The 23,508-nt window shown below is 48.4% G+C and overlaps 1 protein-coding gene across 2 annotated transcripts in view; it reads right to left on the minus strand.

Annotated features, from left to right (window-relative positions):
• Positions 1-23,508, minus strand: part of Notch2 (notch receptor 2) — a 170,484-nt gene that overhangs the window by 41,568 nt on the left and 105,408 nt on the right. For both annotated transcript variants that reach the window (XM_029475637.2, XM_021157432.3), the window contains exons 6-12: positions 10,564-10,797; positions 9,315-9,470; positions 8,527-8,715; positions 7,268-7,381; positions 6,458-6,571; positions 4,280-4,513; positions 1,729-1,839 (exon numbers count right to left, since the gene is read on the minus strand). In XM_029475637.2, coding sequence (XP_029331497.1) covers positions 1,729-1,839; positions 4,280-4,513; positions 6,458-6,571; positions 7,268-7,381; positions 8,527-8,715; positions 9,315-9,470; positions 10,564-10,797 — 1,152 coding nt within the window. The remainder of the gene's footprint in view (positions 1-1,728; positions 1,840-4,279; positions 4,514-6,457; positions 6,572-7,267; positions 7,382-8,526; positions 8,716-9,314; positions 9,471-10,563; positions 10,798-23,508) is intronic.

Raw genomic sequence — 23,508 nt, forward strand, 5'->3', positions numbered from 1 at the left:
GAGCTCCTGGGAGAATAAGGAACAGCCGTAGGAAGAGAAGAGACAAAGGCCTCCCTCGGATATTCTAAAGCTCCTTTGAAAACGGCAGGGGAAATGATTAAAATAAAATAGAAGGAAAAGCCCAAATACTTCACAGTTATGGCTCATGACTCTTGGACGTTTCCAGCAACAGATTTACAAAACAGCCTCTTGGACCAGAAAACAGTTCCCAAGAAGGGGGCACCACCCAGCAACCAAAACATTCCATCTCTTGGTTATGTGGTTTCATGCTACACCTTATGTTTATTTTAGAGTATTTTTAGTCTATGTGGCCCCTCTTTGACCCCGTTGATTTACTAAATGTTAAAAACAGACAGAATATGATTCACTGACATTTAAAAAAACTAAAACCGGTGAGAAGCCTTACATAAAACCCAGAAGAAACCGTAACAGGCTCCCCTTTGGCCATATAATGGGAATGAGCCTGGGCTCTGGCGTCAGCAGACGCCCGCCTGGGAAAGACCCCTGATTGCAGGGCACTGGGAATATCACCCTGCATCTCCGCTCTCTGCCCTCTCCTCAATACCACAGGAACAGTAGCATCTGTGCCAACTAAGTGAGATGAGACAGCATCTTTGGTTCCTAGCTCAGAATAAGCCGTTCATACAAATTAGGCATTCTCTTCCTGTTACACTTAACAGGTCTGTGTATTTAGTCAGCTCCCACGTATTTGAGAGAACAGCTTTCAGGATGCCCAAATTCATCGGGCTACCTCAGTGGGTCGGGGCATGAAACCTTCACCACACTGGCGTCTCAGTCACCAAGAAGAACTGAGATCCACCAAGGCCACAAAAGTTCCTGACATGTCATACCGCTGGCATAGAGAAACTGAGTACCTAGCACTCTCTTCACCTGGCTCTGACTGTCCTTAGGCTCTGCCAAAAGCTCTGAAGTGGGCTGTACACCTGAGGAGAAGATAACCATAGGGCAGTTACTAAAGGGTAATATTATATATGTCTGCACATGTGTGGCAATGTCCAGAAAGAGCAGAACACACAGTGTATCCTAACAATGGGACTGTCGCCGATATGAGGTGCCAGTGAGGGCCCAGGCTTCCTCTGGAGCCTCGACAATAATTTTTCCAGAAACGTAAATGACAAAGTTAATATTAACAAGGAAAAGGAAGAAGAATGTGTGGATTATACTTCACCTATGGACACATGTGCAAACTCTCTAGGTTCATACCTAAGGAAGAGTCACAATGCAGAATAATTCTAATCTACTTTCTTTTCATGGGCAAAAAGATCTTGCTCACTGTAGACAAACTATGTGGTGGTCTCCTCAAGTTATGCCCTCCCCAAACAGGCTCCCGGGAGAGGCAAGACCCCAGGGTGAGCAGCCAGTGTTTTCATGCACGTTTACCTTGGACACAGCTTTACAGAAGGCACTGGCCTCTGCCTGCACGGAAGCAAAGGTGGCTTTGCAGGCATTAACCCAAGCACGGGGATGGAAAGTTACCGTCTGCTAGGAAGTCTCAAGGAACAAGACACACGTGACCTGAAACGCTAAAGGAAAGGCTGTGTTTCCACTTAGGAAGGTCTGGAACAGAAAGAGGAGTACAGAGCAGACTGCAAACCTTCCAGAGACGATAAGAAACAGGAAACAGGTGAAAAAGTGATTTTCACGGAGGGACCCCTTTCCCAGCTTGATGGAGCTGAAGGAGGCCCCTCCAAAGACAAGGAGTGTTACCTGTGAATCCCGGAGAGCACACACAACTGTAACGATTGATGCCGTCCACACAGACTCCGTGCATACAAGGGTTGCTGGCACAGTCATCAAAATTAATTTCACAATTAAGGCCTGTAAAGAGACCCAGAGAAATGATTCTGTGTTACCACAGGAATGTCAGCACTTCCGCCTGTGGTGCTACTCAGTCAGAAGTCTGTAGGGGATCCAGGCCATCCGAACAGAACAAAGTAACGCATCGCCAAGTACAGTCCACAGAAGCCAGGACTGAGAAGCCAGGAGGACTGGATTACTCATACTTAGCCATGATTTGTCCCTTCTTCTCTGTTGTCATGGAAACGGTACAAAGGCAATATAGGCAAAACTGTCAGCATCTCTGCCAGGATCCAGGCTGCAGGCCCCAACCAGATGGACACATATCTACATACCCACAGCCAAACAGACACATGCCCGCTTCATGGCTTTCGTGAAGACAATAAAATCTGTCACTGTGTAACTTGTTAACTCTCAGCCCTCAGGTTGAGAGAGCGTCACAGCCAGGAGGAGCAGCCATGGCCTGAACCATGAACTGAAACAGCGGCAGCCTACCATTCTAGAATCCCATTTTAACTAAAACAAAACAAACAAGAAAACATACTGCATTCATTAAAGTGCATCTAAGCAAGCTATGTGGGGTCCATAGACTGTTTTGTGGTATAAAAAGTGTAAAAGTAAAAACTCATGTAAGAATACAGATAAAGCTCCTAGACCAAATGTCACCATTTGAGTCACTCACCAACCGTCCTATCTGTAAGTGATCAGATATTTGTTAATAATTACTACCTCTATGCTAGCTCCAGAATGTCATGCAGCCTTCCTATGTTGTTGAGGCTAACCACAATGACCATTAACGAGAGACAAGTTTCCATATTCCTGTATGCAGGAGTGGGCCTTCTAGCCTCTGGCCCCCAGTCCATGAAGCCCTAGCATGCCAGTACAGCTCCAGTCCCTGGGGTCCTGGTTCAGCTGAGCTGCCCACAAGCATCTACACCGGCAGAGCAGCCCTCTGGGGCCTCAGGTCTGCAGCTCTCCTCTGCCAAGGTCTGGGGTTCTACTGTTTCTTAGAGCCCACAGAGACTTCTATGCTGTTGCTGAATTGGCTGCTTTTCTGTTTTCTCTTCCTTATGCTAGATCAAGCCATTTTAGGTGACTTGAAACTCAAGAGAACTAATTATTTCAAGAGTTTATCATTATAAAGGACAGATGAGAGAAGACCCTAACAGTGAGCGAGCGCCCAGACAGTGGGAACCACAGGAACGGTGAGCAAGCTGTGATGATTCCTTCCTTCCAAACATCAAACTGCCAACAGAGACTGCATGATACCTGGATCAGAAATCGTGACTCCATGACAGTCTATCCACACTGTCCCCTAAATGGACTTTCCAGCCAGGCTGGCAGCATCCGCCAGCTCCTTTCTACTGAACACAGACCAGCAAGTCTGTATGTTGCCTGCAGCTCTTTGCTCTAACTCTTCAAACAGCTGCAGCAATGGGTCTGGCCTCCCTCTGCATGCTGCCTGCTGCAAACCATGAATATTAACTTCTTGCCTCTGTTCCCGAAGGAAAGTCTACCTGATACACTCTGGCACAAGGATATAATCCCCAGAGGAAAATAAGTTCTTGCCAACCCACCACTCGCCAGGTTTCCAGCGTGTTTGTTACAATGAGGGAGACAGCAAGCCTAACACAGCCCCTCCATTCTAAAGGCCCCTATTCAACTGCTTGTAAATCTCTCACTTTTCCTTCGTACTGCAATTTCTCATGTCTGGGGACCAGCCCGGAAGCAAATTGCTTTTGGAAGGTTTCACAAAGCTCTATTCAGTCCTTTGAGGGAGTTATCTAAATGTGGGGAGGGGACCCACATTCTCAGCTGTGAAGGCATGGGATGTTTTTCGTATGCTTGAGCAATTCAAAAAGGACTTTGTTTTCAAACTTGGCATGTGTGAGGCCCTGGATGAAGACCAGGACCTTTGACAAGTTTGAAGAAATGGATTTGAAGGAACACAATAAAATCAGGGCAGCTCCCCACTCCCCTACCTCTGCCCCCTCCATAGGCCGACTTCCTTAAGTCCAGGATGAGCCCCTACAAATCACCCCGTGTATCCAGTAGGCCCTCTGCTCCGAAAGGCTCACACTGGTTAATCTTCCACTCAGACATTTCCCTTTGATCTCTCACAGTATCCCTCTGTCTCCAGCTAAAGCTGTGTCCAAGATCGTTCCTCTCACAGGTAAAATGGAATTCTGGGAAATCTGGGAAATGCAGCTGCCCAGTGAACTAGCTCCAGAGCTCATGATAGGACAGAGCAGGCCCTCGTAGCAAGCATCCTCCCTCCAGGCTCAGGTGGCCTGTGAGGAGCCTGAGGCATTTGACTTTGCAACTACCAAGGTCTTACCTTTGCCTGAAATTCCTGAGGCCCCACCAGACACAGAGCAGGAAGAAAGCTGTCACTTTTAGCTGACAATGCCAAAGAGCAGGCCCTGGATGGAGGGACTGAGGGAAGGAGGGACTGTCCTACCTGATGTGCCTGGTTGGCAGTTGCACTGGTAACCATTCACCAGGTCAATGCAGCGTCCATCGTTCAAGCAAGGGCTGCTGTAGCATTCGTCAATCTGGTCACTACAGATGGCTCCCATGTACCCAGGGTTGCAGATGCAGGTGTAGGAGTCAATCCCATCCTGGCACTGGCCATGGTGGCAAGGATCTGGGTCACAGTTGTCGATGTTCTCATCACACAATATGCCAGTGAAACCTGCAGAAGGAATTTTAGTGAGGAGCCTTTGAAACCAGGGAGCACGCTGAGTCTACACCCAAAGGCGGCCTGCCCAGCCGCCCTGCACGCCCCACATCTGGAGCAATCTTCACAGCTGGCTTTGAGCAGTGGCCTTGCCTGCCTGAGTTAGAATTCGAGCTTGGGAACCCCGTGCTCACAGATGTGGAGTCTGCAGAGTGGATCTGCCCCTGTGCCTGAGCCTGGGGTCTGCTGCGCTCTTCTCAGGGCACTTGCTTCCTGGCCTGCAGGGAAGGAAGGCACTCCACACTTCCTCCTTGCATGCTGCCTCTGAACAGCTCTCCTCCCAACACACAGGCACTGACTATGACTTCACATATTCCGTCTTACAGATCTGAGTCTGGAGAACAGAGATGGAGTCTCAGAGCCTGTCCAAGAGTGTTGTGCTACTAATTTCTAAATAGGTACTCATTAAATAAAATGAATGATCCACTTGTGACCCTCTGAAAGACAATGAGAGAAGTAAGCATCCCACAACTGAGGTATAACTTGGTCCATGTCCCACCTCTTCCTAAAAAGGGTCCAAGGAGGTCTTTCCTCCTTTTTATTGTTTAAACTTATTTTTTAAACTATTATTTTTCAAATGGGTGGTGTGGGTGTGTACATAGCAGTCATGTGGAAGTCAGGGGACAACTTTTGGGAGTAGGTTCCCTCCTTGCTCCCCGAGGTATGGGAGTTGAATTCATGTTTTTAGGTGTGTGCGGCAGGTGTTATCACCCACTGAGCACCTCAGCACCCTCCTGTCCCTTAAACATGAGATCTAGGACTTAAACCTCACTACCGTGAAGTCATGATCCACAGAAGCAGGCTAGAAACGTCTAGAGCATCTCCAACAGGAGGCAACGTTCCTACGAGGAAAAGGCAGCTCAGCAGAGTCCACACCTACAACAGACATCAGCTCTGCACCACTATGGGAACAGAGTGTACTTTCCTGAGACCTGAGAAAATCAGAGGCACAAGGCCTACATGCTAAGAACCTGTTTCTAACTTATGCTCTGACTTTACTCATGACTTTGAGTGTCTGCCTGCCTATATGTATGCATGCGAACTGTGTGTGTGTGTGTGTGTGTGTGTGTGTGTGTTTGTGTGTGTGTGTGTGTGTGTGTGTGTGTGTGTGTTTGTGTGTGTGTGTGGTGCCCATAGAGGCCAGAAGAGGGTGTCAGATTCCCTGAGACTGGAGTTACAGATGGTTGGAACCTGCTATGTGGGTGCTGAGAACCAACCCCAGGTCCTCTGCACGAGCAGCAAATGCTCTTGCTCCAGCCCTCTCTCCCTATAGCTTCTATCTCAGAATCACATAAGGAAGAGGTTTCCTTTTTGAATGGTTTAAGGCTTTCTCCATATTGATGAGCCATGCATCTGCACAGCAAGTGTGCTGTATTCAGCTCAATAAAGCCCATTCCCATGTGAGAAATATGATCCAAGACCCAGAAATGTGTTACCAAAGCTTCTCAGGATACAGAATCAGATCATGCAGGGAGCACCTTCCTAGAGAGAGACACAGCCAACTCTCAAGGACATCTGTATTTGCACCGCACAAAGGTTGGACTCAGGAGACGCAGAGAGACCCTGTAGAGAGCCTCAGTGAAGAACAGATTTCTTCTAGAATTCTCCTATTCCCAAGGAACCAGGGAAGCAAGCTAGAAGCTCACTGCTTCCCAAACCCTGTCCATAAACACACAGACACCAGCTGAACATGGGGGCAGAACTACTGTGTGGTGACAACGAGGCGGCGTAAGAACTGTAAGAGCAGCAGGAGGTCTGCAGCGAAAGCTCTAGCATGAGCCAGCCCCTGGCTGTTAGAGGAGGGTGGCACCCTTTACGCTCTACCTCTGAGCAGCTAGGGGAAGACAGTCGCCTTGCCCACAGAGGGGCCTCAAAGGGATGGGAGGGGCTGACACTTACCTGTGGCACACTGGCATTCATAGCCATTTGGGTGATCGATGCACTTGGCCCCGTTCAGGCAGGGAGTACTGGAGCAGTCATCAATGTCGATCTGGCACACTGGTCCTGTGAAGCCTGGAAGAGGTACCGAGGTGACACATATCAGAGACTGACCCATCTTCCTTTACTGAAACAGTGGGTTGAATCACTGGCCTAGCATACGCCAAGGGGTCACCAAGGCAAAGCTCAGAGGTCAGAGGTACTGGGGTTCTACCCCTGACTCTCAGGTCCATCTCCAGGGGAAGCAAGAGGAACTGAGACACTACTGAAAGATGGAGTCTCAAACCAGTAACCGTATCCCCAGACTGAAAAGATCTTCACTTTGGAGATTAAGTAGAAAAGCCACTGTCCACAGCAGACAGCTGGCATGCCTTCAACATCAGCAGAGGCACAGGACCTTGGAAAAAAGTCTGATGTGTGTTGCTGGCCTGGACTTAATGGAATAAAATGTCTTGGGATTTAGGAATATGACTCATGAGGAAAAAATAAAACCCTGCGCTTCTGTGAGGTGCGAGCACTCTGAATTATACACACAGACAGGGAGGTCAGGGGCCATTCGAGAACAGACTTGGACTTAAGGCCACAAAAGTCTTGGAAGACATGCTGGCTGAAACAGTTCCCCACCTCAGCATATACAAAGTCTCTTCCCAAGTAGCCACTTTAATGACTTCCTCATGCTCAGCCCACACACACTCGCTCCCCCTCCCCTTCCTGTGGTCAGCTGGCTTGGGGTTTTGGAGAGCACAGGGGCAGGTGGCGGCGGGCGCTTACCAGGGGGACACAGACACTGGAAGCGGTTGACTTTGTCCACACACTGCCCGTTGTTCACACACGGGTTGCTCTGGCATTCATTCACCTCCAGCTCACAATGCACACCTTTGAAACCTGCACAAATGGACCACACATGCGGTTCAGACAGAAATAAAGGGGCATTCCAGCCAAGAAAGCAAAAAAAGTGCAGAGAGCGCTAAAAACCTCGGCAAGCATGAGCAGCTTTTCAAAGAAAGAGAGTCTTCGCTAGGATAGAGTAGCCGCTGTGGTGGACAAAACATAGATGCCGTAAGACACTTTTGCCAATGTGAGGAAGAGGCAGGGTTGGTATGGTACGGGTGTGAAATCCCCTCCCAGGCTCATGTGCCTGAACACCCAGTCCCAGCTGGTGCAGTGTGAGGCGGCGAGGACAGCTGTGGGAGAGAGATGGGGCCTAGCTGGTAGACTGGCAATGGGACCTTAGGACAATAGTTAGCTTTGCTTTTGTTTCTGTTATCTCTGCTTCCTAACCCACCAAAATATGAGGAGCTGCAGCCTCATGTCCTACCCCACGTCTTCCTCTGCCACGATGGACTGACTTGCCTGTGGGACTTTAATTCGTTCTGTCAGGTACATCACCACAGCGACAAGAAAAAAGACCAATACAAGGTACACCCCAGGACACAGCATGCAAACCAAGACTCCCACATTTTGGACAACTTCTAGTTTCTGGACCCCTTCCCCACTGCCTTCCTAAGACCAACTGAAGTGGTGCAACTTAGGGTTCCGGTCAGGACTGGGAGGAGCTCCTTCTGAGGCTAGGGTGCTGGCTTCCATCATTAACAGAACAGCTGACCTGTGCTGTCACGGCATTCTGTTTTTGTCCACTGAGGAGTCACTCCAGGACACAACTGAGCTAGGGTCTCATTCTGGGTAAGCAGCAGATGCCTGCATTAAGTGTGGCTAACGACTAGCTCTGTAAGTGAGATGGGATGACACATGGGATCCAGCAGAGCATCAGGACACTCCATGTTTAGAGAGTTCTGGTGGGAAACGGCTCCGGAGACTTCCCACTGTGTGAAGCTGGAGCCTGAGGTGGAGCTCCTGTCTGACTTGGTCTGCTCTGCTCTGACCACCCCAGTTGTCTCCTACTTTCTCTGCAATCATGGGGCTTGCAGGGGTCCTGGGCTCAGCTCTGCTCAGTCAGCTGGGAAACTCCACGCTGGCTCAGTGCATGGAGTCAGTGAGTCCTGTCAGCACAGCTGACCAGCCCTCCTCACCTGGCATGCACAGACAGGTGAAGCCTCCGATCTTATCCAGGCAGGTGGCATCGTTCTGGCAGGGGTCTGAATGACACTCGTTGATGTCCATCTCACAGCGAGGCCCTGCGTAGCCCTTCAAACACTCACAGTGGAAGGCGCCATCTGTATTCACACACTTTCCTGCATGCTCACAAGGGTTACTGTTGGCTGTAACACATAAGAACCAGTTACCAGGACCAAGCGCTTGCCAGAGTTCCCACAAAGATAGATAACACAGGGCAATCTGGAATCTACAACACAAGGCCCCACTTTAAACAAGATCACTCTGTTTTCAGGTTTATTTGTTAATTTATAAGAAGAAATGACAAGAGTGATCTCCAAATGTGTGCTGTTTTTTTAAACTCTTACTGAGGTAGGACTTTATATTAATTTTATTTATCTATTTTTAGCTATGTGCATGTATATATGTCTGAAACCAGAAGATGAGGTCATATTCCCTGGAGCTGGAGTTGCAAGGAATTGTGAGCTGCCTGATGTGGGTGCTAGGAACTGAACTTGGATCCTCTGCAAACATAGTACAAAATTAACAGCTGAGCCATCATCCCAGCTCAGGAGCGTCTATTAAGAGTCAAGTCTAGACTTGCCGTTGCACTGAATTCCCAGAATGCATGTACAGTAAAGGTTGATTGTAAATTACGTGTGTAGCCCAGGAAAAAGAAATTCAGGTTTGGGTGTAACAGTTGCTAACGTGCAGCACTTTCTGAGCCGACATCCCTCCAAGTCTAGAAGAGATGCCAGACACTCACCCATAGCACACTCATCCACGTCTTCTGTGCAGTCAGCGCCCTTGTAGCCCTGTGGGCAGGTGCAAATGTACTGCCCGTTCAGGGGGTTGGTGTCACACAGCGCCCCCTTGTGACAAGGGTTGCTGATACAAGCATCATCCAGATGGCACAGGAGACCTGTCTCAGGGTAGAGCGAGAGACACACACAAAATCTCTCTTAGAGAAATGCTTTTTCTTGTCAAAAGCAGGAGAACCAAACAAACCAATCAAGACCCGGAGGCAACATTGCCTTCACCTGATTCTACACTAGGGACATGCCACAGCCCTCAGCTGCCGCTGACAACCTGGGCGTAGGCGAGCGCTCTGTGCCAGAGCTCTCAGGGCCGGGCATGTATTTGTGGAGGAACACAGGAAAATGGAGATATCCTGTGGAGAGTACCAGCATTAGCAAACAAAAATTGCAGGTGTCCAGTTAAATCTGGATTTCTGGTAAGTATTCATGTAAGTATGTGTCAAATACTCTGTGCTTCCAGTGTTTGATCCAGCATCTTCCGTCTCCAGTGTCACACTCCCGAGTGAGCAGGGGCTCGCTGGCATCTCACTAGCCTCGGAGCTGAGCACCACCTGTCTATTCTCCAGCACCCAAGGAGTCACATCAGCACATTCCTGGATCAGGTGCCAGGGGAAGGGGGATGGGGACCTGCCAAGTGCCCAGGCATGAGGAAGCGAAGCAGGGAGGCATTAGGCTCCCTGCTCTGCAGAGTTCTGGTGGGAACCGGATTTTCCAGTCTGCAATTGGCCAAGACTTCTTCCACAAAGCTAGAGGTGTGGCTTTGGGAAGGCAGAAACAAAAGGATGTCTCAAGACTGCCAGGTACAGGTTTCTTGACTGAGCTCTCTTCTGCTAGTGGGTTTGCCTGCAGTGCTCGGCCACTCCTAAAACTAGATGCTGTCCAGAAAACAAGGTGACCTGTGCCCTCTAAAGAGTTCTTCCTAAGAGACTCCTAGAGGCACACTCTTCTGAATCAATGGGTATTTCATTTAAACTGTCTTCCTGAGTCCACGGATTGGCCATCTAGTCTGGATTTCTGAGGTGCTTCTCCGGCCAGAGTCTTGGGGAATTAATTCTACTGGAACAGAATGTCTAGGGAAGATGATTGCGCTTCACTACCAGACTGCATTCCAGAATGGTCCTCAGAGGTGCCATAGAGGCCAGAGTGTGCACACTCCGGCCTCCGCCACCTCTAGCTCAGCTGTGCTGTTGGTCTTACCCGCCTTTCCCTCCGGACACAGGCAGGAGAAGGAGGCCACTCGGTCAATGCAGGTGGACCCTGGAGTGCAGGAAGCATAGGCACAGTCATCGATGTTCTCGCTGCAGTCATCTCCGCTCCAGCCGTTCACACACACGCAGCCATAGCCTCCGTTTCGGTTGGTGCAGGTGCCTCCATTCTGACAAGCGTTGGGCTGCAACAGACACTCGTCCACATCTTCTGTGCAGAACTGCCCTGTGTGGGGGGAAAGATGCTGGGTTAGGACCCTCAGGTCATAAATGATTGGCATCTAACAGCCCTTCACTGAGCTGCCTGAGCCTGATGGAAATGGTACCTACAGCAATCTGTGTCCTCTTATGAAATTTAAGGTGACCCTGAGTTATCCAACACTTATCAGAACAGAAATGGCCTTTCTCGAAGCTCTGGCAACATGAAAACCTATCCAGCTAGCCAAACTCTGTAGGTGCCTTGTCTTAGCTAAATTCTTGGGCCAAGAAATAGAAAAGTAGGGCTAGAGAGGCTGCTCAGTCATTCAGAGCACTCACTGGCCACTCTCTGAGAGACCAGGGTTTGATTCCCAGCACCCACAAAGTGGCTTCACAGCTGTGTGTAACTCAGCTCCGGGGGATCTGATGCCCTCTTCTGGCCTCTGAGGGTTTACATGTGGTGCACAGACATACATGCAAACAAATACACATAAAAAGAGAGGAAAGAAGGAGGGAGGGAGGGAAGGAAGGGAGAAGGAAAGGAGAGAGGAAGGAAAGAATGCAAGCAGGTAAGCAATTGAAAGTGGACAGAGCAAGGAGAGACATGGATGGTGCTTGTGTCAGTGCCCTGGCTTCCACACGGTAGACACATCTCACATAGCAAAGACCACTAGGAAAGGGTCCCGGGTATCTCTCATGAATTCTCCCAAAACAGACTGTAACATTTTTAAAAGTAAGGATGAACAAGAATAAACAAAAGCCTCCATAAAGTACAGATGTGAAAGAAAAAGCCACAAAGAATGAAAATGGAGCACAGCGTCTCACCCCAGGGGCACGGTCCACCCAAGTGTCTCACCCCAGGGGCACAGTTCACCCAAGTGTTTCACCCCAGAGGCACAGTCCACCCAGGTGTCTCACCCCAGAGGCACAGTCCACCCAGGTGTCTCACCCCAGGGGCACGGTCCAACCAAGTGTCTCACCCAAGGGGCACGGTTCACCCAAGGGTCTCACCCCAGAGGCACAGTCCACCCAATGCCCCAGGAGCTGAGTGAGGCCCACTGTGTCGTCCGACAGAACACTGAAGGACCACTGCTGGGTATGTGCTCCTACAGATGAGCTATGAATGCCGGCTACCATGGGGACTGAACTGCTGGAAGGGTCCTCGGCACAGAATGAGGGAATGTTTTGTGTTCCTTACAACAAAGCAGTTTAGTCTCAGACCACCTGGATTATAAACAAATTAATAAACTGGTCTTCTTGGAACTATTTTAAAACCAGTTTTTTCTTCAAAGGCTATTAAAATTAGACTATCTAAATTCTCCAAACCATAACAAATTCTAAAACCAAACAACAACAAAAAGTCATTCATTCCCCCTTTGTAAGTAAATAAATAAACCGTCAATGATCAATTGAAGGGGACATTCTGATTAGGAATCTACTTATGAAAAAAAAGCATAGAATGCTTGAATTTTAAAAATACTAAAGCCAGTTGGTCCTGGTGGCACATGCCTTTAATTCCACCACTTGGGAGGCAGAGGCAGGCAGATTTCTGGGAGTTTGAGGCCAGCCTGGTCCACAAAGCGAGCCCAGGACAGCCAGGGCTATTACACAGAGAAACCCTGTCTCCAAAGCTAATTTATTAATTTATTAGATTAATTTTAATGAATTAAAAAATACTAAAGCTCCCCACAGTCCCCGGAATACCTCCTAAGTCATATATCTACATGCTTCATATACCTCCCTTCATGCTTGTGCTAAATGTCTGACCACCCACACTTCAGCCTGGTTTGGCCTTCAGCCTCTCTACTATAGAAGCAATATAACTGTCACTTGCTTAGTTACATATTCTTCTCCTGCTCCCTCACTGCAAACAATCTGTCTGGGGCTTCTGTGTCTTTGCAGCAGAGCCATTACCTTGCCTGACAGGATGGATGTGGATGTTTGGGGTCTCCCCTAAGAGACCTTCCTGCTCCTCCCCTTGCTTCACTTGCAGGGCCTCTGAGAGAATGCATATGACTACCATGATCTGGCCCTACTGCTGGATGCAGGATGGCATCCGATCCAAGTTACATCACTGTGTCTCTTTCCATTATTGGACTGAAACCACCCTGCCACAGGACTGACTGGCTAAGGCTGGTAATGGTAATAGGGAAATGGTAAAGTGTAGAGCAAAGTAGAATATCATCACAGCACTAAGACTACTGGCTCCTGTCACTCCTGAGTCAGCTGGCTGGGAGCCCACCCATCAGCACACAGTTCTGAGCAGGCTCTCGGTGTACAGCAAGCTTCTTGATCTGAAAGGAGGTTCTACCGATTGCTACCAGAAGTATCAGTGACTCCAGACAGACTAATTGAGAAGGGAGGGAGTAAGGGAGCTAACGAGTGAAAGAGAAAAGCAATGAATGAGTGAGTGAGTGAGTGAATGAATGATGGGGTGAATGAGTGATGGGGTGAATGAGTGAGGTAGTAAGCAACGTGCTGAAAGATTGAAGGAGTGAATGACTAAGGAAGAAGGGGAAGGAGGAAGTGATGAAGGGAGGGAGAGGAGAGAAGATGGAAGGTGTAGAGAATGAAGGGGGGAGGAGCTGAGTAAGGGGAGAGGAGAGAGCACAACAGAGCAAAGGCCGAAGAGCTCAGAGTGCAAACACCCACCCCAGGATAGATGACGTCACTCGGTACAAAACATTTGCTCCCTTACGCTTCTAGCAAAAATGCTACTTCAAAGAATGACAGCTGTGTTATTAGGATTCGGGCGGGGCTGAGAAATAAATACATGACCACAAAGTAGGTAAAGAGCTGTTGTAACCTGGGTAATTGCTGAGTCTAGCCCACTGCACTTACACTAACGCAGTCGGCTGTGCTGCCCCTGAACCTCACTGACGTGTGGAATGCTAGCATGGTCCGTGTCACCATTCTTTAGTGAGGCCCCGAGATAAATCTGGGTATGAGACACTGTTGTGTTTAAAAATATACTTTATACATACTATCGTAAGAGAGACTGAGTAAGAAAGAAAAAGTAGGTAAAATAATATTTCCTTGGGAAAGAAACCTGACACTCCTGGGAAACGATAGTAATAGCTGGATTGTCTACAATGAAGCAGACATTGTGAGCTGCCACCCAAACCATGTCATTTGTAACCGAACGACAGGCTCAGAGGAGTCACTGGCAGGCAGCAAGGGCAGGAAAGCTGGGACTGTAACTGGTCCACCTTGCACTAAACTTAACACAGACTCGTGGTGTGAGTCGGATGGGATCAGACCAGAGCTACAGGCTGCATCTTTCCAAGGGCACAGGCATGCAGGGGGTGGGGTAGGGGTGGGGGTGGGCTGAGATGGGATGGGGGGGGGGGGGGGAAGATGTGAAGACCAAGGCCATGAGTCACTCTGCTGGATTAGGGGAAACTTAGAGCAGCAATGCACTGCCTGAAATGGAAACATGCTTGAGGGGTGGGCAGCTCACGGCTGCTTCAATGAGGCTGCATCTATATGTCCATTTGATACTGCTAGTTAGACACAAAAACAGACAGCTAAGGGCACCCCAGCTTAAAAGTGATTTTCTGCAAACCACATCATTTTTCTCTTAGGTTGTAGAACAAGAACTTCCTAGATTCCTTTCTGATAGTTCTTTCCCTCTCCCTCATACAAGTCTGTCACCAAGCTCTATGGTCAAAGATGCTGAAAATGGTAGCCTGGGTAGTTACTACAACCCCTTGCTCCGAAACTTCCAAAAGAAGTTTCCTAGGATACCACACTTCGTGTCCACATCTGCTTTGAGCAGGAGAAAACCAAGGCAGAAAGAAGCCCCCAAAAAGGGGGGGGGGGCGGGCTCAGCAGCGAGGAAGCTTCCCAAGCTCAGGGAGTGCTGTCACCAAAACCGTTACCATGCCAACTCCAAACCGGAGCCCCTCCCCCAGCCCAGGGGCTTCTGTGGCAGTACCAGGGAATTGAACCCAGCACCTTGCACATGCTAAGTAAATGCTCTACCACTCAACTACATCTTCATCCCTGCCCCCAGTTCCTAAAATCCAGTGAGAAGGCGCAGCTGTCTGAGATAAAGACCATCCTAGTGAAGGCAGCAGAGCAGAGGTCATGAGAGATTAGGATGGGAAAATTTCGGCACTCAAAGGAACACTGGGTGCATGCTCTCTGGTCATCCGACTTTTCTCATTCCCCTCAGGAGCACAGTGCTTGCCTTTGTGGGAGGAAGGAGGCTTACTTCAGAAGAAAGACACAACACAGGCAGGTCTAGAAGACAGCAAATGAATGCAGCATACTCTCCCACTGGAGATTTAAAAGGCTGGAGATGGTTTAAGACTTTAAATTTGAATATGAACTCTGGATCTGATGTAACAGGTAAAGAACAGTTGGGGGAAGACATGGTTGACAGTAAATCATCTGTGAATACAGGCAGGACAAGGACAAGTGATGCTTAGCAGGAAGAGAGGGAGAATACTGAGTCCTGAGCTACCTAGCAAATCAAAGTGTGCGGTGGGAAGGGAGACTTGTGTTGTTGCCCGGCCCTAGTCTTGGCAACCCTGTCATCTGGGTCAACACAAACCACGCTGTGAACTCCCTGAGTAGACTGTGCAGAGTTCAGTGAGGCAAGTCTTCAGAGGACAATAATCACCTCGTAGTAATTTTCACTTGGAGATGCTGCAGGCTGCCACCACTTAACCTTGGGACCAGAGCAATGGGCTGCTTGGGCCCTCTCCGACTCCCTCGGGCACAAGGAAAAGAGTAGGGCTTGTCTTTCTAACACAGTCACAAGGGGCCCAGATCCATCTGGTCTGAGACATCACACTCACCAGTCTGCAGCTGGTAGATACTCTAAACACGGACACCAGCTGAAGCTACCGAAAACTTCTGGCTTGTCCCTGTACGTACTGTCACACAAGACTAGCCCTCCCCTTCAAACATCTTTTCTGACAAACAACAGCTTCTGGCAGCTCGTCTAATGCTGGGTTTTTTTCCCTATGGCAGGGCTCCGCACATCCTATGCTCTCTACCCCTTCCAATTGCAGGGTTAACTACTCACCATCCCTCAGACGTTGCTTGTGACTCAGTCATACCTCTACATGCCCATCTCCCAGAGACTCACCACTGCCACTATTCCAGTCATCTGTCCTGGCATCTGGCAAAGCTGAACTTTATCCCACAACTCTCAGCCCTCCTCCCATTAGGCTACAGGCTTCACAAGGGGAGGGTCTGGATCTACCATCTGCTTCAGAAGGTATGCCAGATACACTTGGGGTTGGTGGAAAAACAGACTTTAGACAGCAACAAATCCACTTATGCTCTAGATGAGGAGTAGGGCCAGAGAAGTATGCTAACCTGCCCAACTGTGAATAGCTCTTTACAGAAGAACTAGAAACACAGATTCAAAATGGAAATATGTGCTTAAAAGGTTGGGACTGACAGACTGCTACAGAAGTCAACTTTCAGAATGGGAAAGGAATCTGAGCTTACTACTGAGGGACAGGAAGGATTGAGAAGCTCGGAAGAGAGCTCAGCAGGATTGCAGGTGAAGACACCACCAGCCCACCATTTGTAAATAAGGCCCTACACTGGGTTTGTAAGAGTTGGGCCATGCCAAATGAGCCACAGCCCATTAACACAAACACCATTTAGCAGCTGTAACAGGCCAGGGTACTTCTCAATGCACCACACACACACACACACAAAAAAAACATCTCTCTGACTTGGAGTTACAAGAGATGGGATGAGAGATCGGGAGGCCACTCAAGGAAACAGAGACCTGAGCTCTGAATATGCCTCGCCCCCCCATCTGTGGAGTTCAAGGTCTGCAGGGAATATTTCGTCACATCATCAGGCACATTAAGAGTCAACACACATCTTGACAATAATCCCCACACAAGAAGCATAAAGTTTAGTTAGACTGTCCCTGACCCTGTTCCCTTCCTTTCTATGGTAAATTCACCTCTGACACATCCTTCCAGCCCGCAATCACTAAGCACACGTGTCCAGGCCACAGAGAGCATTTCTCCAGTTTTATTCTATAGACTTTCTCTATGCAGACTCTAGTTTATTTCTCAAGTTAAAGGGCAGAGGAAAAGTCATACAACTGTACAGGCCTGGAGGACTCCTGGTGATTGAACTAGTCCTTTGCAATGTGCGTGCACTCGATGGACGCCCAAGTACCTGCTCCCAGGGAGGGTGGGAGTAGCTAAGGTATGAAGGGAGAAGGGAAGTTCCCAGAGCTAATTCCACACCACCATCTCCTTCCGGACTCCTCAAAACCTTGTTTCCTGCATCATGACCAATGCCATTTTCTAGAGAGCTTCCAAAATGATCTTAACATATAAACCGGATTGAGCCACTGCTTCTCTGAACCCTCTGATGGTGTCTCTGGTGGGATACGATTCTGCCACTTGTCCTGCTTTCTGTACCAGCTTCTCCACTTCTTTGTCCATACCTCAAAGTGGTCGAAGTCCTTCACCTTGACATTAGGACACGTGGTTCCCTGTGCCTGGGGACATTCTTACCCTGCCTTCCCCACATAACTCTAACTCACAGTCTACATCTGAAATGACATCTTCCCCCAGAGACCTTTTCTGCCAAAACAAAATTAGTTTTCCCCATTAATAGACCTCCTCTCATCCTCTACTAACCTTGCAAGCCATTCCCTACAGATCAGATTTTATACATAGATTATTATTTCTCACTATTGTTTAATTCAGGACTTTAAACCTTATAGAGAAATGATGGCAGCCATCTACCTCATTGCTGAATCCCCACAGCTTAGCAAAAGACCCAGCTAATAATATCCAGGAATGTTAATTTATTAAGTAAGTGATTAATCTGTCTTCTCTTATTATCATAATCTCAATAGAATAAGAACCTTACTTTTCCAACAGCAACAGAGGGTATCAATTCTGTCCATTCCTCAGTCTCCTTCTGTCCTTATCTACATCCACCAGTCAGCTCAGGAACTCCTCATCCAAGTCCCTTGCCCTGTTTGCTAAACGACATCTCAATGTGACACCAAGTTCCCCTTGCCTCTGTCCTAATCTACTTCACTAGATCTAAGACCAATCCGTGCAGTGATGACAATTTTCTTCCTAACTGAAGTCTACCCCATCCATAAAGACATCTTCCAAGACAGTGACCTGCAGTAGAGTCCTGCAGTCCTCCTAAGAGCACCGCCATCTTTGAAAGGGTGCAGGAAGAGAGGTCCGGTCTCGCAATTACTGACCTCCAACAGTAAAAATGGATGTATTAAATTATTTCTAGGTGCCAGACATCTCTGTAAGCTCTTTCCATTTACTGCCAAACATCATCTTTCCAAGAGGTGAGCTCAATTTACAAATGTTCTCAACAAAGAATCCAGGGGGAAAATGGCATCATGAACACCAGAAAATCTAATGTTCCCTATTCATTCATTGCCTCACCACACACACACACACACACACACACACACTCACACACACTCACACACACACTCACGCACACTCACACACTCATGCACGCACGTACACACGCACGCACGTTGTGTCATGCCTGGACTATTTGTACTGGAATTACCCATGAACAAAGCAGCCCTGGTTTCTACCCTGTAGTCGTTTAGGCAAATAGTGGGTATCCCACACAAACAACGATAATACAGGGTGTCAAGTATTTTAATGGGTACCTGTTGCCTCAGGAGAACAGAGAGCTAGAGAACAAAACTGGGAAGTGAAAGCCCGAGGGACACATGGGCAGAGCAGGCTGTCTTCGAGTGTATGTGTGGGTGGAAGGAAGGCGTGGAGAACATTTCTCAAAGAATGACATGGAGTACGCAGTTTGAATGAAGAGGGACCAGGGCTCACTTGAGGCACTGAGAAGGAGAAGGTGCAGCTGAATTGCAAGGCGTGCATGGGTAGTGGGGAGATGCAGAGAGCTGGTTCTATGCAGCACTCTGCAACTCCATCCCAAACCAGGACTCGCCACCAAAGCATTTAAGGAAAGAAACAGCACATCCGATTTGTGCTTCAGAAAGCCCGCCCTGCTACAGGAAGAATTCGCTGAACTCCACCTCACCCCTCCAGGTCAACAGCAATTTAAAGCACAGAGGAGCCGAAGGCCACTGTGGCCACTATAGCAACACGAGAGTCTGTGGTGCATCTGGGGCAAACTCCGGATGCAACAGCACCAAAGCACAGCCGGGCTCAGCCTCTGTGAAGAGCTGAGCCAGAGCTGGCATTCAGGAAGCTGACCCCTGGCACAGAGGCTTCTCCAGCAAGGAAGGTGGTGCCAAGCTTCACTCTCGCCGCTGGAAGGCCCATGTGTTGGCTCCATACCCACTTCTTTAGGCTCCTCACTTCTAAGCCAATTGACACAGGAGGGCCCTCACCTCACAGGGAGGTTCAGGGTGAGGGGATCCAAACAGCCCAGAATTTCTCTATTCACAGACAAGTAGTTACTTTGTACAGAATGAGTAGAGTGGAAAACTCCACCATGGGGCTATTAAAAGGTTCTGCAATATAAAGTATGGATGTGTGCCACATACGATCAGATAAAGAACACACTGTAAAAATACTCATTGCCAGGAACTAGCACACTGAGAAAGTGTTGGTTCTCGGCTCTCAAGACACTGACAAACTCGGGTTCTAAAACAACACACAACAGCAGGGTCAGTGGAAGGGGCTGAGAAGCAGCAGAAGAGACAGGAAGGATGAAGATAACTGTGTGTCCCAAGAAAACAAAATGCTCTGCAAATAAAACTCAGGGTCACAGGCTGTGAAGGACAGAACAGAAGACAAGGAACAATAAATGTTCTCATAAGATGTAAAGGAAAAGGAAGACAGGCTGAAATAGCAAGGGAGAGGAGCTGCACTCTGTGGGAGGGAAGGATGGTCTTCAAGAGATCACAGGGAGAACATCAAGGACAGTGATGCTGACCATCAGGGAGGAAGAAACATCCCACCCAGGACTCATCACCAGATGCAAAGGAGACATGCCTAAAATCCCAGCTTACACTGGAGACCCAAGAATTCTATACTAGCAAAATGCTTTCACACATGAGGACAGCCTATCCAAGAGCTTCCAGCACCCGATGGCTACCAGAGTGCATCCCTGAAGACGTCACATCACTCACAGTTCCCTAATTGACTGAAATCAGCCAAGATGAAGAAGCCACACACATGAGATGCCTGTGGTATAACTGATGTGTTGCACCAAAGCCACACTCACAGCCCAAGGCGTTAGGATGCACTAAGATGTCAATAGTCCTAACTACACTATAAAGTGAATTTTTACAACCCAGATTACAAATGGAAAACCCATGAGGGCAGGAAAGGTGAACCAGAGCCAAGAGACACTCTCACCCCAGAAGAGCTGCTCTGTCAAAAACACACTAATAGCAAACGCTGACTATAATGTGGAGATGAGGGAGAAGTGGGCTCCTACACCCTGTTGATAGGAATGCCTTATCAGGACGGAAGCTGCTCACAGTTTGAAAACAGAACTACCAGGGGCTGGAGAAACCACTCAGTAGTTAAGAGCCCTGGCTGCTCTTCCAGAGGAACTGGGTTCAAATCCCAGCACCCACATGGTGACTCACAACCACCTGAAACTCCAGCTCCAGGGTATTCGATGCTTTCTTTTGGCCTCCATGGGCATTGCGGGCACATGGAACATACACACACACACACACACACACACACACACACACAAGCAAAGCACCTGTACACATAAAAATTAAAAGAAAAAATAGAACTACCATGTGATCCAGCAATCCCATACGGGGAAAAGAAGCCAATATATCATGGAGACATCTGTTTCCATGTTTACTGAAGTACTATTCACATCAGCCAGGAGACAGAGACAACAGAAGTTTCTATCAGCTGACTATGCATACAAAAATATGCTATGTGCACATCACAGACTATGATTCGACCATGTAAAGAATACATGTGATCAGGGCTGGAGAGACAGCAGTTGTTAAGCTCACATATCAGTCTTCCAGAGCACCTGAGTTCAAGTCCCAGCACCCACATAGGCGGCTCCAGCAACACGAGTATCATACACCTCTGGACTCTGTAGGCAACTGCCCTCGCATGCACATACACTCCTGTGCACATACTCACATATCGGTTTTCTTAACAACAACAACAAAAAAGAGTGTGATCTTGTCACTCTTGCCTCTCCTGGTTTTCACTCACTCATCCAGGAGCTGTCACTTATTAAAAATGGTCCCAGGAGTGTGCTACATACAGTAAGACCAGCAATCTACCAGGTAAACTGAACCTATAAGCCAGATGGAGCAGACAGAGTACCGCAGAGGCTGCAGCAGAGGCAGGCAGAGGTGAGCAGGTGAAGCCTTCTTGTGGGATAGCCTGTGACTCAGTGGTGCCTCAGACAAAGCTTTCTTCCAATCTCTTCCCTCCCCGTTCCTTAACTTCCTTCTCTGCCCCAACTTCCTCCTTCATTCCAACTTCCTCCTCCATTTTCTTCAGTTTGAATACTTGTCACAATTCTGGCTTCAATCTTGTCTTACTCACTGGACAGAGTTTGCCTCCCAGACTTAATAGATTCTCATGGAAACTCACTGCCCCTCCCCCTCCCCCGCAAAAAAAAAAAACAAAAAAACAACTCTAGATCTGAGGCTCTGGGCCTGCCTCTACCTACCTCATCTGCCTCTATCTCCCTCTACCTGCCTCTATCCCTCTATTCTGGCTTCCTGCTAGTGAGGCTCTGGGCCTGCCTCTACCTACCTCATCTGCCTCTATCTCCCTCTACCTGCCTCTACTCCTCTATTCTGGCTTCCTGCTAGTGTTTTCTGAAAACTTACTTCAAAGTCCACATCAGAGTCCAAGCATAGCTTTGCCTTCTCAGTCCTCACTAGGTGTGTTAATTCTAACCCACACCGCACCTCTTTTGGAATCTGTCTTGTTCATGCTTTCTATCTCTTACAGTGATTCCATGCAGGGTTTCATCTTCTTTTGACAAAGCTTACAAGGTAGGACTTGTCTTTGCTTTGTGCTCTTTATAGACTCACAGAGCGCCCTGGACTGTGAGTTGTTCAGTAGGTGTCTGCTCCTGAGTGTCCTCACTGTCATTCCATAAGGGCTTAAAAATCTGGAATACAACTGCTGGCCTATAGTGAGGCCCAAGCTAGATATGAATAAGGAACTACGGGCAGGAGGCCTTCCTGGCCTAGCCCCTGCCTTCGCAGCTGTTTCCACCCACATGGCCTCCTATCAGCTGTAAAGGGGCCTCTAGGCTGTGGACGCTTCAGGTGATCACCCGGGTGATCTGTCCAACTGACAGGAAACCAAAACTGGGGGTGGGAAGGCACTTTCCAGAAGGTGGGCTGGAGGTCAAGTTCTAACAACCGGTGGACAACAAAGAAGGTGAAGTGTGAGGAGTGTTTTCCCATTTACTCAGACAGTGTCTTAGCCTAAGACATGTTCCCCACTCCATCCCTATAGTCTTACACACACACACACACACACACACACACACACACACACACACACACACGGGGTAGGGAGTGCTTCCAGGGCGACTCACCAATCAGAGGCTGGACCAAAGCAGAACCACCTCACTCAGCATCCAAACACCAGCACAGGCTCTGCTCGCCAGCCCTGGAGCTCACGGCCCACCTCTGGCACAAGCACTCAAATTCAGGCCAGATGTTCTTTCTGAAACCAGAGCAAGAGCAATCCTAACCCCCTCTGAAGGCTTGCTGCCTTTATTATATAGGAGAGTGAAGAGCAGATGCGGTCCACTTGATTGACTCAAATCTACCTAACTTTCATTGCTTGCCTCTGCTTCATGTCCCAAAGCAGTGTTCCAAGCCCAAGTTGAAATTACACTTCTGGATTAATAATGAGAGCAGGAGAATCAATCACATCCGCCCTGGGAATGAACTCAAAACCAAAGCAGCCACACAGAGGAATTTGTGAGTTGAGCTTAGAGTCAACGTTAATTCTGAAGGAAATGAACCTTTAAGAAGAAAATTCAAATAACCATCTATGTAGACAAAACATTAATCTACACTGCCCTCATAAATTTGGGGCTTTTTAAAGTTCTTCCCTTCCATGGACATTTGCCAGAGTAGAGCTGCCCTGATAAGAAGGCAGGAGTCCAACAACGGCTGCATAATAAATGCAACTGTGCTGAGCCTGCACCAACCCTCTGTACTTTCCTGCCTAAGGAATATCTGCATATTCACTTTCTCCATCAGTCAACCCACCCCCAACACACGCGAGCAGAGCTGCCTAGTTTTGGAGGCCTGTAGACTTGGAAAAACCCTCACTAGTGACTGAAGATGAAAAGCTCTGTACTGAGCTACAACAGCCCCACCCAGCCCCTGGGGAGGAGCTACCACCAAACAAGGTCAGAACAAGGCTAGCCTGCTCACCATGGAGGCAGAGTTGCTCTGCCCGAAGCCGAGGGGCCAGCAGCAGCCAGCTCTGCACAGCCCCTGGAGCTGTAGCAGCACCTCTCACACAGAGACAACAGAGAGGCACACGGGTGCTTCTAAAACTCCTAACAGTCACTTTCAGAAAAAGAAGTGAAATTAACCCTTCAAACTCAATACATCTAAAACATTGTAACTGTGACACTTAATCTCTAAACATTCCCAAATGGAATATTTAACCTTTTCCTATCAACCTCCTCAGAAATCAGGTATTGTGCAGCACTTACAACACCCCTGAATTCAGACATGTCACATGTCAGACTCTCTCAGGCACTATCATAACAAATGGCTCCAGAGTGTTCATCATAACTGATG

The sequence above is a fragment of the Mus caroli genome, unplaced genomic scaffold, assembly GCF_978045245.1.
Source record: "Mus caroli unplaced genomic scaffold, Mus_caroli_1 scaffold_3, whole genome shotgun sequence".
Classification (NCBI taxonomy): Eukaryota; Metazoa; Chordata; class Mammalia; order Rodentia; family Muridae; genus Mus; species Mus caroli.